General features: G+C 46.3%; 3 protein-coding genes across 3 annotated transcripts; 2 read left to right on the top strand and 1 right to left on the bottom strand.

Annotated features, from left to right (window-relative positions):
- Window positions 1-1,967: 1,967 nt before the first annotated feature.
- Window positions 1,968-2,972, bottom strand: LOC128473947 (olfactory receptor 52K1-like). The gene has a single exon (XM_053456169.1). The coding sequence runs from the start codon at window positions 2,970-2,972 to the stop codon at window positions 1,968-1,970; it is 1,005 nt and encodes a 334-aa protein (XP_053312144.1).
- Window positions 2,973-6,073: 3,101 nt separating this feature from the next.
- Window positions 6,074-10,681, top strand: LOC128473946 (olfactory receptor 52M1-like). The gene is made up of 4 exons (XM_053456168.1): window positions 6,074-6,166; window positions 8,647-9,146; window positions 9,962-10,113; window positions 10,653-10,681. Exons 1-4 carry the CDS (start codon window positions 6,074-6,076, stop codon window positions 10,679-10,681), a joined length of 774 nt encoding a protein of 257 aa, XP_053312143.1.
- A 724-nt stretch (window positions 10,682-11,405) lies between these two features.
- Window positions 11,406-12,464, top strand: LOC128474420 (olfactory receptor 52M1-like). Its single transcript, XM_053456752.1, has one exon. It carries the CDS (start codon window positions 11,406-11,408, stop codon window positions 12,333-12,335), a length of 930 nt encoding a protein of 309 aa, XP_053312727.1. The 3' UTR covers window positions 12,336-12,464.
- The last annotated feature ends 3,538 nt before the right edge of the window (window positions 12,465-16,002 follow it).

The following is a 16,002-nucleotide window of genomic DNA, read 5'->3' as shown; positions in this document are numbered from 1 at the left end:
TGTAAGTGATGTGCAGACCCCATACTGCTGGCAGCATCACTACACAAGGGGGGCAGCTAGCTAGGTTTCAGCATGTACTGGCTGACTTGGCATGATAGGAGTGTGATTGCTAACAGTAGTCACAGTCCCATCATGCCTAGGTTCCAGCGCTTACACATCCATCCAGTAAATACTGGAACCTAGGCATTATGGGACTGTGATTGCTGTTAGCAATCACACTCCTATCATGCCAAGTCAGCCAGTACATGCTGGTACAGGGTGGCTGTAAGTGCAGACCCCATACTGCTGGCAGCATCAATACACAAGGGGGGCAGCTGGCCAGGTTTCAGCATGTACTGGCTGACTTGGCATGATAGGAGTGTGATTGCTAACAGTAGTCACAGTCCCATCATGCCTAGGTTCCAGCGCTTACACATCCATCCAGTAAATACTGGAACCTAGGCATTATGGGACTGTGATTGCTGTTAGCAATCACACTCCTATCATGCCAAGTCAGCCAGTACATGCTGGTACAGGGTGGCTGTAAGTGCAGACCCCATACTGCTGGCAGCATCAATACACAAGGGCGGCAGCTGGCCAGGTTTCAGCATGTACTGGCTGACTTGGCATGATAGGAGTGTGATTGCTAACAGCAATCACAGTCCCATCATGCCTAGGTTCCAGCACTTACATATCCATGCTATCACACACACACACACACACTCATTTATTCATATAATCATTCATTCACAGATTCATTCCCTCAATCACACACACTCATTCAAACACCCTCCCCACCTCCTTACCTGCAAGGCAGCTCCTCGATGCCGCTTACAGACTTCAGCAGGGGGCGCGGCCTCCCTCTGCCTTCTCTGCTAAAGCACAGAGGAAGTAGGATGTCACGTGAACTCCGCTTCCTCTGTGTGCAGTCCAGAAGTCCCTCCCACAAGTAAGTAGCAGGGCTTGAGGTGCGGCTCGCGTAAGATCGGTTGCCCTGGCTGCCGATCTTACGCGGGCCGCACCTCGAGGTCTCGCGGGCCGCATTTGGCCCGCGGGCCGCATGTTGGACGCCCCTGCCATAGAGTTTCTGGGACCCCTTCCTGCTGGAGGTGGGGGGTTTGTCAAGCTTATCACCCATCACCTCTCCTCACTGGCTGCCTCTACCACTAGCCCCGCCCCTATGTGCAGTTAGCCTCGCCTCTTGCAGGAAGCCACTCCCCGAGTATATTGCGAATGGTACGGAGTGCGTACTCCACTTCCCTCAGGAGGTCGCCCCATAGAGATAGAAATATTTTATCTGCTTGTAATATTTGGTGCCATAAAATGTATGGATGATGTCATCATAAGAAATGCATCATCCTTTCTTAATCTATTAATGATACAAAATCATAGGCAATTACAAATTTCTGTGCAACTTGAAAAAACAAATGCTGGATTTAATTTTAACCAAAAAAATTCAGTCCGCCAATAAATCTTGAGCGTGCATTCAGTCGGACGATATTTGTTTATTTAACAGATTCAGGAAGGATTTTAAAACTAATTTTAGCAAATTACACTAAATGGAAATCCCGGCCTAAACGCGACGGAGGAAATGTTTTGGAAACGCTCATTAAGTGGCTTCTTTACTTGACCGGACAGGAAGTGTTCAGACTGCACAGGAAGCCCAGAGGAAGCCCCACAAATCAGTTACACGGGATGACATCGTGATAAGTCCTGTCCTGGGTACGTGTCATGTTCTCGCTGCTCCCGTGGAGTCGGTTTCTGTTATTACCCCCTCCCAGTATCAGCTGGTGTTACCCCAGTGTCTGTGTTACATTAAAGTTTTTTCTAGCCCCACCCATTAGGACAGTCACGTGACATAATATTTTGTTCCATGTTTGTTAAACCCGGTTTATCCTGTAATGGTGAATACATTGACGGGGTCTATCGGACGAGAGACAGTTTACATTCCAGATTAATTAGACCGGGAAGGAGTTTTTTTGGGAAGTTCAGTTTTGGCGAGGGGGGAAATTGCAACAAAAACATGAAAAGTTTGAAGGACCTTTGAAGGACATTGATTTGGGCCGCAGAAGCTTCCCTACCCGCGTACGAATCTGTCTTGTTTTCACGCCATAGATGATGGGGTTAATAAGAGGAGGCAGCATGAGGTAGACATTGGCCAGCAAGATATGGATATGAATAGGGACATTTTTCCCAAACCTGTGGACCACCGATGAAAGGACAACAGGAACGTAGAACACAAGGATGGCCCCAATATGGGAAGCACAAGTGCCGAGAGCCTTCATTTGGGCTTCTCTGGAGGACAACTGGAACACAGCATGGATAATTAATATGTAGGACCATATTATGAACATCAAGTCCAAGCCAACTATGAAAAGGGCCACCACTATGCCGTAAATGTTGTTGAAGGTCGTGTCGGCACAGGACAGTTTCACCACAGCCATGTGCTTACAATAGGAGTGATGGATGACATTGGCTGCACAAAATGGCAGCCTCTTGATGAGGAAAGGTAACGGGACCATTAAAGTGGCCGCTCTGACGACAGCCAACAGGCCGATACTGGTAATAAGACATTTGGTTAATATTGTGGTGTATCTCAGAGGGTAGCAGATGGCGACGTATCGGTCAAATGCCATGGCTAGAAGTATAGCTGATTCTATTATGGCAAACGAGTGGAGGAAGACCATCTGGGTGAGACAGGCCTCATAGTAAATCTGATGGAAGTTGAACCAAAGGATTGACAACATTTTGGGAGTGGTGGAGCTGGTGAGCACCAAGTCAGTGAAGGACAGCATGCACAGAAACAAATACATGGGCCCGTGGAGGCTTCGGTCGATCTTAATGATGAAGAGAAGAGCGACATTTCCAATAACTGATGTCACGTAGACCATGAAGAAGACAAATGCAATGTAGAGATAAAAGCTTTCTAGACCTGGGATTCCCAGCAGGATAAAATATAGCGGCCTGGAACCGGTACTATTGGCCTGGGTCATAACGTTGGCAATTTTCCGTCTTTGAAGAAAAAAAAATATATATATTTATGATAATTAGTAAACAAAAAATTACATTGTACTGAAGACACAACGATAGACAGATTTCCCCCGGGCTCTCTACCACCTATCCAGCAATCCGAGAAACTTAACTTCTGTCTGGTTGCAGCTCGCTGTCCAGGGGTTAATAGGGAGGAGGTTTAATTGCACCTCCCCCAACACATTAATAAGGTTTTGGTAGCAGTATAAACTGCTTTGTGTGCCCACTATGTAGGAAGAGAGAGTCGGTTCTCACCCTATTGAGAGTGTGCCTTGACGTGGCGGGTGAGCTTAATTATGCTTTGGCCGATTCATATAACCAAAACCTCTCATTTATATTATGTTTATAGATTTGTTGGGTGAGAAGCGCAGACAGTGTTGGGTTTTTGTATACACTGTATTTGAGAGCGCTCACTCTTGTTGGGTAGGCCTCATTTTACACATTTGTATTATTTGCGCCTGGGACTAGCTTAGCTCACCGACACTTTTCTTTTCCCTAAATGCTTAACTTCTTTTTGGATTTCTTTCCACCAAATATTTCCTATTGTTTCTCGAAAAAAATAATAATAATCCCCATCAATACTGTTACTAAGCTACACACTGTGACAGGACAAGCGTCCTTCTGCAGACAAATGGCAAGTTTATTGACCGCTATGTCTGAAGATATAAAAATAATGAATTGACCATTTTGGAACAATGAGCACCCTGTATGATGAGGGGGTACCTTCCAGGTCATTCACATTGGACTGGCCTCTTAGGACCACCAGACAGACCCTCACCGTGATCTTCAGGGTCTTCTTATACGCTTGGAGGGAAGGCAGCCGTCCGGAATGGTGGACCTTCAAGACCACGTGGTGAATTTAGGCAACGAAGCCATCATCTCCTCCTGTATCACTGTGACAGGGCTGGGCTAGCCGGCTCATATGTTGGTGTAAAGTTTATCCGGGTCACAGAATGCTTTTGTGTCCGGTTCTGTATCCCATATCCCGTATCCCGTGACCCGGTGATATTTTATATTGTGTATTATTGTGTAACTGGCCCAGAGACTGAATGTGGCTGCAGCTCCGGCCTTCAAAGAGACGATCAGGTAACCCGGCTGGGGCTCTTAATCAGCCAGCACAGCCCTGTCGGCCCCGCCAGCCCCCGCACTACAGGGGGGTAACACAGGTGGGGGAACCCATCGTATCCCTTAATCCCCTCACCTGATACATCCCCTGTATACTGATGGGATTTGTGATGGGATGTGGCTGATGGGATTGGGGGTTGGGTTCGGCGCTCATTGAATTGAGATTGTATAAAGTTCTGTGTGTTTGTAAATAAAGTTCTTGTTTTACAGCGAATGGTGGTCTGACTGATCTGTGGAGGGACTGACTGGTGATTCCTCGGCCCTCAAACAGGGGGACCCAGCCTTGGGACATCTTCGCAATACGCGTATACAACTTCCGGTGCCGGAAGTTGTATACGCGTATTGCGTAGATGTCCCCCGCCGGCCCCGCAAGACATCCGGTATTCTGCTCCGGTAAGTCGGGGGTGGGCAGAGGTAAAACGCATCGTGCGGACGGTCCGCACGATGCGCTTAGACAACCAGGGGAGGCTGTCTGAGCGTATCGGGGAGTAGGATGCAGGTCCCCTGCACCGCTGCGGGGGATCTGTATCCTAACCCTGCTGCCTGCCCGGCGCCCGGGACTGCATGTCCCGGGCGTCGGGCGCTAGACCCCGAATATAGGCCGCACCCCCACTTTAAAGACTTAAAGTGGGGAAAAAAGTGCGGCCTATATTCCAGCCAATACGGTAGATAACTGGATTTCAAGCATATGGAACACTGCTACTCAACGTATAACCAATAGAGGGCAACATTCTGTCCGAACATATATAAGGCTTATGTGGCAGTGTGCTCATTTGCATTTATTCAAATAAAATATATTCCCATGATCCTTTCGTGTAATGGTTTAATACAAAACCCCCCAAAATAAATAGAAAAAAAAGAGTTTGCAAGTTGGACAGAATTAATGTCTGCGAGTGCGGCGGGGAGACCAGCGGATCATGGGAATATATTTTATTTAAATAATTAAAAAAAACCGAATATTTGCCCGAAGAGAAGACAGGAACGGGCGAATATTCGCGGAATACAAAGATTTTTTTTTTTGACGAAGACGAAGAGCCCCCTGGTGCCCAAGTCTAGTAACAATCACTACAAGAAGGCCAGCAAGGAGTCTCACTCTTCGGGGTGAGACTCAAGATCCGACCCTCCCATGGGGGGGGGTTGGAATTTGTCCGAGTTCTCCGTGAGGGAACTCGGTATCGTAGTCTGGCTTCTGCTGCCTTGTGCACAGAATGCGGCACCAAAGGAGCACGCACCTCGGGCTTCCAAAAAAAAACAAAAAAAAAAAAAAAAACAATCACTACATCTAATGTGCCCCCTGAACACCAAAACACCTGATCTACCGCGGGGTGCTGCAAAAGCTATTTCCATAACTGGGAACCCTCAGGATTGGCCCCTGAAGTCTCAGGGTCTTTGCCCCAATCTCGGGGTGCAGAGGCAGATTCTCAGGGCCACACAGTCTGACTCCTTCCTATTCTCCCCGCTGGGATCATGTATAAGACTCACAGTTGATAGTCAATGTTCTGGTTGATATCCCTGCTTGAATTCAGGTGACCCAATTAAGTATATCTTGAAATAACGACAAGTCAAGGTTTCCATGACAACTGGTATTAGAGCCATTTGGGTAACACATTCTATTACAGGCTATTACAGGGTTAATATTTAGAGTCTCGGGGGCAGCTCAGTTGCGGCTCTTTCTGTCCGTAGCCCTGGATTCTGTAAATGTACGCATTAAATACCCGTTAGATTGTTTGCCGCTTTATTATTAAATCATACATAATCCTCCTCATTTCTCACAGACTCCCAAGAAAAAGCTCGTCGCCTTCAGACTCCCCCCTTAGTGAATAAACCCCAGAGTTCTAACTGATAAAAGTCCCAGCTATCGCTTGTAACTTCAAGGCTAGAAAAGGATCTCCTACTTATGATCTAAATGTAATCGATTAAGTGTTATTTAACCCACGGCATGCCTGCGCACTGCACAGTCAATGGTTACGTCGGCTCACCTGAGGTGCCAGGAACGGATGGTGCCGGGGATGAGAGAGATTGCTGTGCCAAGGCAAGGGGTTATATGTAGCAGAGACCTGGCACCAGGGAGGTATATTAATTACCCCCGGGGGCAGGATGCGCAGCTGGATCAGACTCTACACCGTCTTGAAACCGACAATCACATCTCAGCCCAGAGACTTGCCTAAAAGAGAAAAGGATTTGTGAGACTCCGCGCCACACGCGCAGGTTACTGAGGTTTATTCACCGAAAATGCGCGTTGGCAAAAGTTGGCACATTCGGTAAAGCCATTCCACACGCGCACTAGCACTCAATCACCCTCAACCCTCAGTCTCCCTCAGTGATTGCCACTCACATGAGGGTGTAATAATATGGCGCGAGGGGAGCACAGCTCACTTATACCCCCCCTACAACCCCCCACTCAGTAGGATTATAGTGATACTCCAAGGGTATGGATATCCTGTGCCATCCCGCTTACTCCCTACCTATTCTGTGCCCAGTGGGAGGGGGTATTAAAAGTTACAAAAGGTATGGAGGGTGTTAAAATGCCAAATGACACAATCGTTATGATATTAAACACATTGTTACATCATATTATTCAGTGTCATGATATTAAACACATTGTTACATCATATTATTCAGTGTCATTTATCGTTATGATATTAAACACATTGTTATATAATATTATTCCACTTTATGATTATATGACTGAACGTGTGTTTTGGGGCATCGTGTGGATTTTACGTATGTAATAAAAGCTATTTTTTTATTGGCACTGCCCATCCCGTCGTCCAGTGATGCGATCGGGATATACTCCCGGCAGCTGAATTTAGTTTCTTTTGATTACTGTATCAGCGGTCGGGTTGGGGGGCCGGAGCAAGGCTTGTGGAGTTAAGATACGTCTTCCCCGGAAATTGGGGCCGGCAGAATGCGGGTTTCTGTGTAAAGCGGCTGGTCGGGGGGGGGGGAGCTCTGATAGGGACTCCCTTTCATATATGTTACTGACACGAGTGGCGCATGTGCTATGCATGAAAGACAACAAGGAGTCTTTAAGGATCCACCTTCCCATTTGGAGCAACAATGTAATGACTCTCCATGAGAAATGACCTGGACGTCGCTGCCACCTGCTGGCTGAACCAGACACTGCGCCAAATTCCACTTCTGCTGGGAGGCCGTTCCACATATCTACCAACCTCCAAGTAAAGTAGAACTAAGAGTCTGAATCTCTAAATTTGAGACTTTGGAAACATTACACCCCCAGATATTATTTGAGGCATATACATGGATAGATAGAACAATATATTCCGACGCAGAATAGTTTGCCCCAAAAGCTGCCACCTTAGGAGTTTTTTATTCTAATTGCTCGGTTATCAGTAATCACCTCCCGTGGCCGGACGCCTTTAGTGGTTTGCAGATCTCATATATTAGTCCTATCTGCCCCAGCGTGTAGCGAGGACGCTTTATACCCCCCACCACACGTACCCGGCAGACCCTCCAATCAACATGGCCTGAAGTGTGAGTACCCGGCATAGGGGTCCCTGCGCCTCATCAACACTGTAACATATCCACTGACATTAAATGGCAAACGCGTTAAGTGTTTATTAATTTTACCGCCATGACAAGGGCAGCGCCGAGACTTAACCCAATTTTTTTTTTCCTTGGAGCCCGGGGAGCGTTCTCCTGGATGCTGCAACTGTGCCATGGGCAGCAGAAGCCAGAATACGATACAGGGAACCCAGACAAATCAGCCCCCCCTATGGAAGGGTCGGATCTCGAGTCTCCCCCCAAAGGATGAGACTCATTTACTGTCCTTTTTTGAAGAGAGGAAGGGGCTGAAAGGCTCCCAATCCTCCTCCAGCAAGGTCCAGGCTTCACTGCCTCTAAAAAGAAAACAGTGTCCAAAAACAAAGTGACAAAATCGTGCGCCAAATCATAGTGAGGGCCTCGCCGAGAATTCAAAAAAACATGAAATCAACAAAGGGGAAATTAATTGGCACTGGTGAAAAACAAAGTGATATATAAACTAGAGATAAATAACTTAGCGGCAGACCATTGCTGGCCTAGCCAGGCTCAAAAATAAATTGCCTTAACCCCAAGACCTAATGGTACAATGGGAAGTGAGATTGTGCACTTACCGTGTACAGTGCCATGCGATACCACACACAGTAACACCAGCATTCCTGGCCGAACAAATCAGCACCTCAGGCTTCATTGCCGCCCCCCCCAGTCCATAGGGGAACGATACTCAATTTTACAATTGGCTGAAAAGCCAAGGCTTAAGCCAATTTGAAGACAAGGTTCATTCAGAAACAAATCAATAACTCACCTTATACAGGAAGCAATCACCACCAGCCTCCAAGAGCTCTTCGATAAGGTGGTGGTGAGCTACAACCAGCATGCATCACACCATATGTAAAACAATATGCAGATCATATGTACATTAGTTATAACAGAAAACCACCCCAACTTACACGAGCCTGCCATCAGAACCAATAACACTGGTCAGAGAGGCAGAAGGAAGGGGGAAACTAGCATCTAGAGAGCTCTGGTGCTCTCATCTTGCTAGGAATCCCCGGGTTGGAGTCCTTACACGTCTGGATCTCTATCCTGTTCTTCATAATCTTCTTCATCGCCGTTGTGGGAAATTACTCTGTCCTTCTGATCATTGTCACGGATGTGAGCCTCCATCAGCCCATGTATCTCTTTTTCACCATGTTGGCCTTCGTTGACTTAGTGCTGGCCAACACCACCATGCCCAAGCTCCTCGGCATCTTCTGGTGCCACTCCAATGACATTGACTTCCACACCTGCCTGCTCCAGATGTTCTTCGTCCATGCGTTTTCCACCATTGAATCTGGAATCTTCGTGGCCATGGCTTTTGACAGATACGTTGCAATCTGCTATCCTCTCAGATATGTGATCGTCTTATCACCAGGGGTGATCGTTAAGAGCGGAGTCCTGGCGGTGATAAGCGGGGTGGCATATATCCTGCCCCTGTCGCTCTTGGCTTTGAGGTTCTATGAGTACAGAAGGTGATGCTTTATGGCAATGCTACCGAAGTCCGTTCCTCCATAAACTTTCATTAGTCAGTGTCCATCTTGGTGATTAAGACTGAGCCATTCTATTGTTCCCCACAGGCAGTATGATAAGGAGTCGGGGTGTTTAGTAGATCGGGGATCAGATAACAGAGCGAGAATCATACAAACGGCTGATATGCAGCTGCCTGAAAATATTATATTATGGAGCAAAAGCCACACATTGGGTAAAAAAAAGGAAACAGAGAGATATTTCTGAAAACTTATTTTTAATCATAATTTTTAAAGGTCGTTTCCTGTAAGGTCTTTCTCAAGGCTCAGTTTTACAATGTGATACTTTATTTACAGACAGAATAAATCCAAACTCATTTAAATTCTTTCTAATCTCTTATAATCTATAAAAATCTGTTGGTTTTTTTTGCCTGCTTCTTCACCTGGACTAAGAGATCTTTTTCGGGGGGACCCGGTCCCTTTGTTGGTCCTGCGCGCTCCCCGTTTCCTCCTGGCTGAGTGAAGACACGTCGCGGTACGACATGGTTATGATTTATGGCGGGTTGCATTTTATTAAGTATTAATCAGTAATTAATAGGGTTATTATTATTATTTTTTTAGGTTTATTTGAGTGATATAATGATTTTCTTCTTAGCCCTATTTTTGGGGGAAACCTTGAATACAGATGGTTCTGATATATTTTTTAAAAAGCATTATTTTTTTTTTTTAATGACAGAATCATACATTTCTGCCGTGAGTTTAATGTTTGATCTCCCTCGTCTAATCGCCTGTTTCCGAGCGCAGTTAATTGCCTCCCACAGCTGGGAGAACGGGCTCTTTAATGGTCCTTCGTGGTTTGCGCGGGGGACGCAGATTCCCGGCGGTTTCGCAGCAAACCTCATAAATAGCAGCGTGCGTTCTGCCGAGGACATTCGGCTGCGAGGAACCTCCGGCCCTCAGATGGATGCAAGTGGTGAGTAGGCAGCCCCCGAGCCTGTGTGCGTGCTCTATCTGCTAAACGCAGCAAAGGATGTTAGCGCAGGATGAACACCTAACCGGCGCCAAGACTGGAGCCGATTCTATGCTCAGATCCTACTGCAGTTCCACATTTTACCTATAGAGGGCACCGCCGGGTCAGTTATACAATGCTCCACAATGGCCCTTGATAAAGGGGTTAAAATGATCATTAAAAATATCATATGCCAATTAAATATTGCTGCCAAAAAAACCTCGTCTTTCGTGGTGAGCCGGGCCACAGAGGGGGGCAGATTCTACATATCCCATACCCCTCTCGCTTACTTTTTCTTTTTTTTGTCTTTTTTAACCCATGTTTGAACTTTTTAGTTTGTAATTACACAAACCAAAGAATATTAATATAAAAAAAAATACAATAAACATTTTCATCTCATCGCCTGACTCTGTGACCCCTAATAACATTCCCCCTAAAATAAAAAATCATATTGATTAAGTCTAAAATCTGTTAAACAAGCAATCTTTTTTCTCGTTTTCTAGATCTCAGCATGGTCCCTGGGGCGCCCTAATGGGCAGAAGATGAGGACTCCGGGGACGTCGACTGAGCCAGGACCCAGGAATGAGTAAATTATGTTTTTTTATTTTTTTAGAATGTTTATAGGATCGTAGAGATTTTACGGGATTTTACTCATTGTCCTCCTTTGTGGTCAGGGATCCACAATCAAGTCAGCTGGATGGCAGATGGAATGCGCTCTAATATGCCATTTGGGGTGGTGAATCCTTGTTGATAATTTTGTCCTACGCTATGACTACCACTGAAGCTCGTCTAGTAGACCTTCCCCATCGTAGCCGAGCTTAGCTACGCTAATGGGGGGCTGTGCGGAGGCCCCTGTTTATATCCAGAGATCCAAGCGACTTTCTTTGTGGGCCTCTTAACTCAAGCCGATGGTCAGGCTACAAACAACATAAATAAAAAAATGGATGTCTGTTTACCTCTTTTTCTTCTTCCTGTTGGGACAGGAAGGAGCTCAGACGAAATGGGAGGGGTCAGGCTTGAGGTCTGGTAAGGATTAGTTAGGCGCAGTCTGTGTTTGAAGGGGAAGGTGAAAGTGAGGATAACTGGGGGGGGGGGTAGCACCTTGCCTCAGAGGCATAGCTTTAAGGGCAGACTGCACCATCACAATATTTGGGGTTGGTATGTCCAGCTTGTCCCTAGAAGATTGTGTTCCTGGGACACGTATGTTAAACAACGTCAACCAGTTAACGTTCCTGTGCTTTTTTAAGTAGGATATCATGGATGTCCTCAACGAGACCTGTGTCCACCCATCCACATTCATCTTGCTAGGAATCCCCGGGTTGGAGTCCTTACACGTCTGGATCTCTATCCCGTTCTTCATAATCTTCTTCATCGCCGTTGTGGGAAATTACTGTGTCCTTCTGATCATCGTCACGGATGTGAGCCTCCATCAGCCCATGTATCTCTTTTTCACTATGTTGGCCTTCGTTGACTTAGTGCTGGCCAACAGCACCATGCCCAAGCTCCTCGGCATCTTCTGGCGCCACTCCAATGACATTGACTTCCACACCTGCCTGCTCCAGATGTTCTTCGTCCACGCGTTTTCCACCATTGAATCTGGAATCTTCGTGGCCATGGCTTTTGACAGATACGTTGCAATCTGCTATCCTCTCAGATATGTGATCGTCTTATCACCAGGGGTGATCGTTAAGAGCGGAGTCCTGGCGGTGATACGCGGGGTGGCATATATCCTGCCCCTGCCGCTCTTGGCTTTGAGGTTCTATGAGTACAGAAGCAATATTATCCTGCACTCGTACTGCGAGCACATGGCCGTCGTGCGGCTGGCCTGCGGAGACGTGACTGTTAATGACCACGTTGGGATAACCATTGGGTTTCTGGTCCTGATAATGGACTCCTTGCTGATAGTTCTGTCTTACGCGATGATTCTCCGGACTCTTTTAAGACTGGCGTCCGAAGCTCGTCTGAAGGCGTTCGGCACGTGCATTTCCCACGTCTGCGCCATCCTAACATTCTATGTACCTATCATGTCCTCGTCTTTGGTTCACAGATTTGGAACCAACGTCCCTCACCATACCCACATATTACTGGCAAACTCCTACCTCCTCCTCCCTCCCCTGCTCAACCCTCTGATCTACGGAATAAGAACTAAGCAGATTCGGCAAAAAGTGTCAAAACTAATTTTTTAAAGCGCTCCAGATAACTATATTAATTGCACGCACATTAACCGTATGATGTCAGGCGGGTGTTAACATGCATCGCCATGTCAAGGCATCGCGTGAACTTTGTGTGTTATTTGATGTATTAAAATTACTTTTACATTTTTATCCAATAAACCAATTTTTAAAGAGGTATATTTAATACACTTTTCAACATTTTAAACCTCGCCATGACAACATGGTGCTGGGTGAGTGCCTGGGGGACAGCGCGCCCTAGTGGTGGGCAATGAGGCAGCTGCCCGGCAATCCCAGACCCCTCAACATTCAACGTGTATAAGTTGGGGCACCTGTGCTGGGGTGTGGCTAGAGGTGGGAGTGGGCGGGACCACCTGCCCAGCTCACCTGGAGAGCCACCTCGTGGCGTTTAGCTTCAGAGGGTCAGCAGGTGTTGGCGCTACAATGGAGTCCTGGGCTGCAAGAGTGCGGAACGCCATTGACTTTATAGCCGGTCAGATCCCCAAAGTGAAAATCAGGGCAGTCCTCTGAAAAACGGGACACTTCAGAGGTATGCATTTCAACAGAAAGTGTAGCAGACCCCGTCCGGACGATGGCCAAAACTTTACCGATGGTTTTTAAGAAGTTTTATTATACATTTTCCAATTTAACTCCATAAGAGCTGAACAGAATACAAATAATATGCGTTAATGCGTTATTATTAATGGGGAGAATTAAATAAATATACTAATCGACCTTATATATGAGAAAGAACTCTGCTGAGTCTTAGCAACGCGCCGGCGCTCTGTCTGCCGTCACCAGTATGACTCGGCGGATCGTAGGACCTTTTCCTCCTGATACCAGTCCTACCCCTACACCGCATGCATATGTAAAACTTTTTCCTCCCCTGATGCCCCTCTTTTCTAGGAGCTCAGGGTACCGCAGGGTTCTACAGCCCCAATAAAGTACAGCTATGAATGTTAAGAAATAGCAGTAAGCGTGCCGTGACTAGGCCCAGATCTAGGGTGACACCTATGTTTGTATAATTAAGGTATTGGGGGTATTCTGACGGGATGACCCCTACCCCGGCGGGGTAGACCTGCCAAGCCGCGCTTCCTTCTTCCCGAGACCGCAGCGATGAACCCCTTCGCGCGCCAGAAGCGCCAGCGTGGAAAGGAGGAAGTAACGCTGCTGCACAGGAACCGCAATGGCGCTGTAACTAGCCGTGGCGTAGTACATAGTACACTCGTCCTGAAAAGGACAGCGGGACCCCAAACATCAAACACACAGCTCAGCCACATATTAGACACAATTCGTGAAACACACACACAGTTCTCAACAATGGCCACACGCCAACTCACATTAAAAGACAGGATGATGTCTCTGGCCCCTGACCCTGGGACTCCCAGTGGAGAAATAGTCTGGGGACATAAACCATGCTGTTTCGGGGCCTTCCCAAAGGAGCTCTCCCACAAACAGATGTCCCTGGATAGCTCGGGGTCCCCTGGTCCAAATAGCACCTTGATTGGTCGCGGTGGGCCCCGAGATACAGTCTGTTTATACTTCACCGGGTCATGGCTGACTTCCGACACGATGAAGAGCTCCAGGGCTCTTGGAGGTTCTCCTCCAGTCATGAAAAGGTGGAGCAACCACTCAACCAGCTGGACAGCTCAGGAACCCCTGTGGGGTCCGTCACCTGGGGTCCGAGCGTCACCTGGGATCCGAGCGTCACCTGGTTAAAATGTTAGCGTGTCCGCAGCATTTCTATGTGTCTCCTGGTCAGACGGTCAGCTCCTGGAGGTCTGTCTGGGAAGCTTAAGTAGGGTTCCGGTTGGTCTCTTTTTTGCCACCCTGTACCCCTGACAGAAATCCACCCAGGGGAAATGCTGGGAAGTAGTGGATGCGGCTCAGGGCCTGCCTAGTCCCAGCAGTCTCCGGGGATTTCCGTGGTATATTATGGGATGGAATGTTGGTCAGCCCTGTATGACAGGCTTGGTTAGTCCGCGTCTTTTGGGGGGCAGCGGCGATTGGAGGGTATTTAAGGCTGCACGGTGTACCTTCACTTTACCCGATCTTACCTCGGCTGTTTCCCTCCCTGTTAGGTTGTTGCCGTTGTCTGGTATGGCGCAGGCTCCTGGGGCAACAACCAGCAACTTAATAACAGTGAAGAAATCACTCAATTATTATTATTATTATTTATTGTTTTATATAGCGCCATCATATTCCGTAGCGCTGTACAATGGGTAGACAGGATATAACAAGGCCAGTAAGGTATTGTCGTGTATAAAAAGGGGCATCAAGTCGCGGAATAAAGATATAATTTTGCCTCTGTATAAATCAATGGTAAGGCCGCACCTTGAGTATGCTGTGCAGTTCTGGGCACCTTTTCTAAAGAAGGATATCATAGCACTAGAAAGGGTGCAGAGGCGGCTACAAAATTAATAAAAGGAATGGAGCGCTATAGTTTTGAAGAAAGGTTAACTAATTTAAATCTGTTTAGTTTAGAAAAACGGCGCCTCAGAGGGGATATGATAACATTATATAAATATATTCGGGGCCGATATACATTATATAAATATACGCGGGGCCGATATACATTATATAAATATATTCGGGGGGCCGATATACATTATATAAATATATTCGGGGCCGATATACATTATATAAATATACGCGGGCCGATATACATTATATAAATATATTTGGGGCCGATATACATTATATAAATATACGCAGGGCCGATATACATTATATAAATATATTGGGGGGGCGGATATACATTATATAAATATATTCGGGGCCGATATACATTATATAAATATACGCGGGCCGATATACATTATATAAATATATTCGGGGCCGATATACATTATATAAATATACGCGGGGCCGATATACATTATATAAATATATTCAGGGCCGATATACATTATATAAATATATGCGGGGCCGATATACGTTATATAAATATATGCGGGGGCGATATACGCTATATAAATATATGCGGGGCCGATATACGTTATATAAATATATGCAGGGCCGATATACGTTATATATAAATATACGCGGACTGATATACATTATATAAATATATTCAGGGCCGATACAAACCATTGTGTGGAAATCTGTTCATAAACAGGACTATGCATAGGACACGTGGTCATGCATTTAGACTGGAAGAAAGGAGATTTAGACTAAAGCAGAGGAAAGGGTTTTTTACAGTAAGGGCAGTAAGGATGTGGAATTCTCTGCCTGCAGAGGTAGTTTTATCAGAGTCTGTACAGATGTTTAAACTGCAACTGGATGGATACCTGGAAAAACATAATATTCAGGGATATAATCTTTAATTATGGGGAAACAGCTTATTGATCCAAGGAGAAATCTGACTGCCATTTTGGGGTTAGGAAGAATTTTTTTCCCTGGTTAGTGGAAAATTGGAAAGAGCGAAGCCGGGGTTTTTTGCCTTCTTTTGGATCAACAGCAAAAAATTAACAGATATAGGAAAGGCTAAACTTGATGGACGCAGGTCTTTTTTCAGCCTATGTAACTATGTAACTATGTAAGTAGTATGTAACATAACAAATTGACTACCAGAGACAACAGGTGAGGAGGGCCCTGCGCACAGGAGCTTACAGTCTAGAGATTGATTATTATTGATTGATTTATTTAGCGCCATCATATTCCACAGCGCTGTATGATGGAG

This window comes from Spea bombifrons, chromosome 2 (genome assembly GCF_027358695.1).
Source record: "Spea bombifrons isolate aSpeBom1 chromosome 2, aSpeBom1.2.pri, whole genome shotgun sequence".
Taxonomy (NCBI): domain Eukaryota; kingdom Metazoa; phylum Chordata; class Amphibia; order Anura; family Pelobatidae; genus Spea; species Spea bombifrons.
The sequence above is the reverse complement of the archived record's forward strand: the minus strand, read 5'-3'. Positions and strand labels throughout refer to the sequence as shown.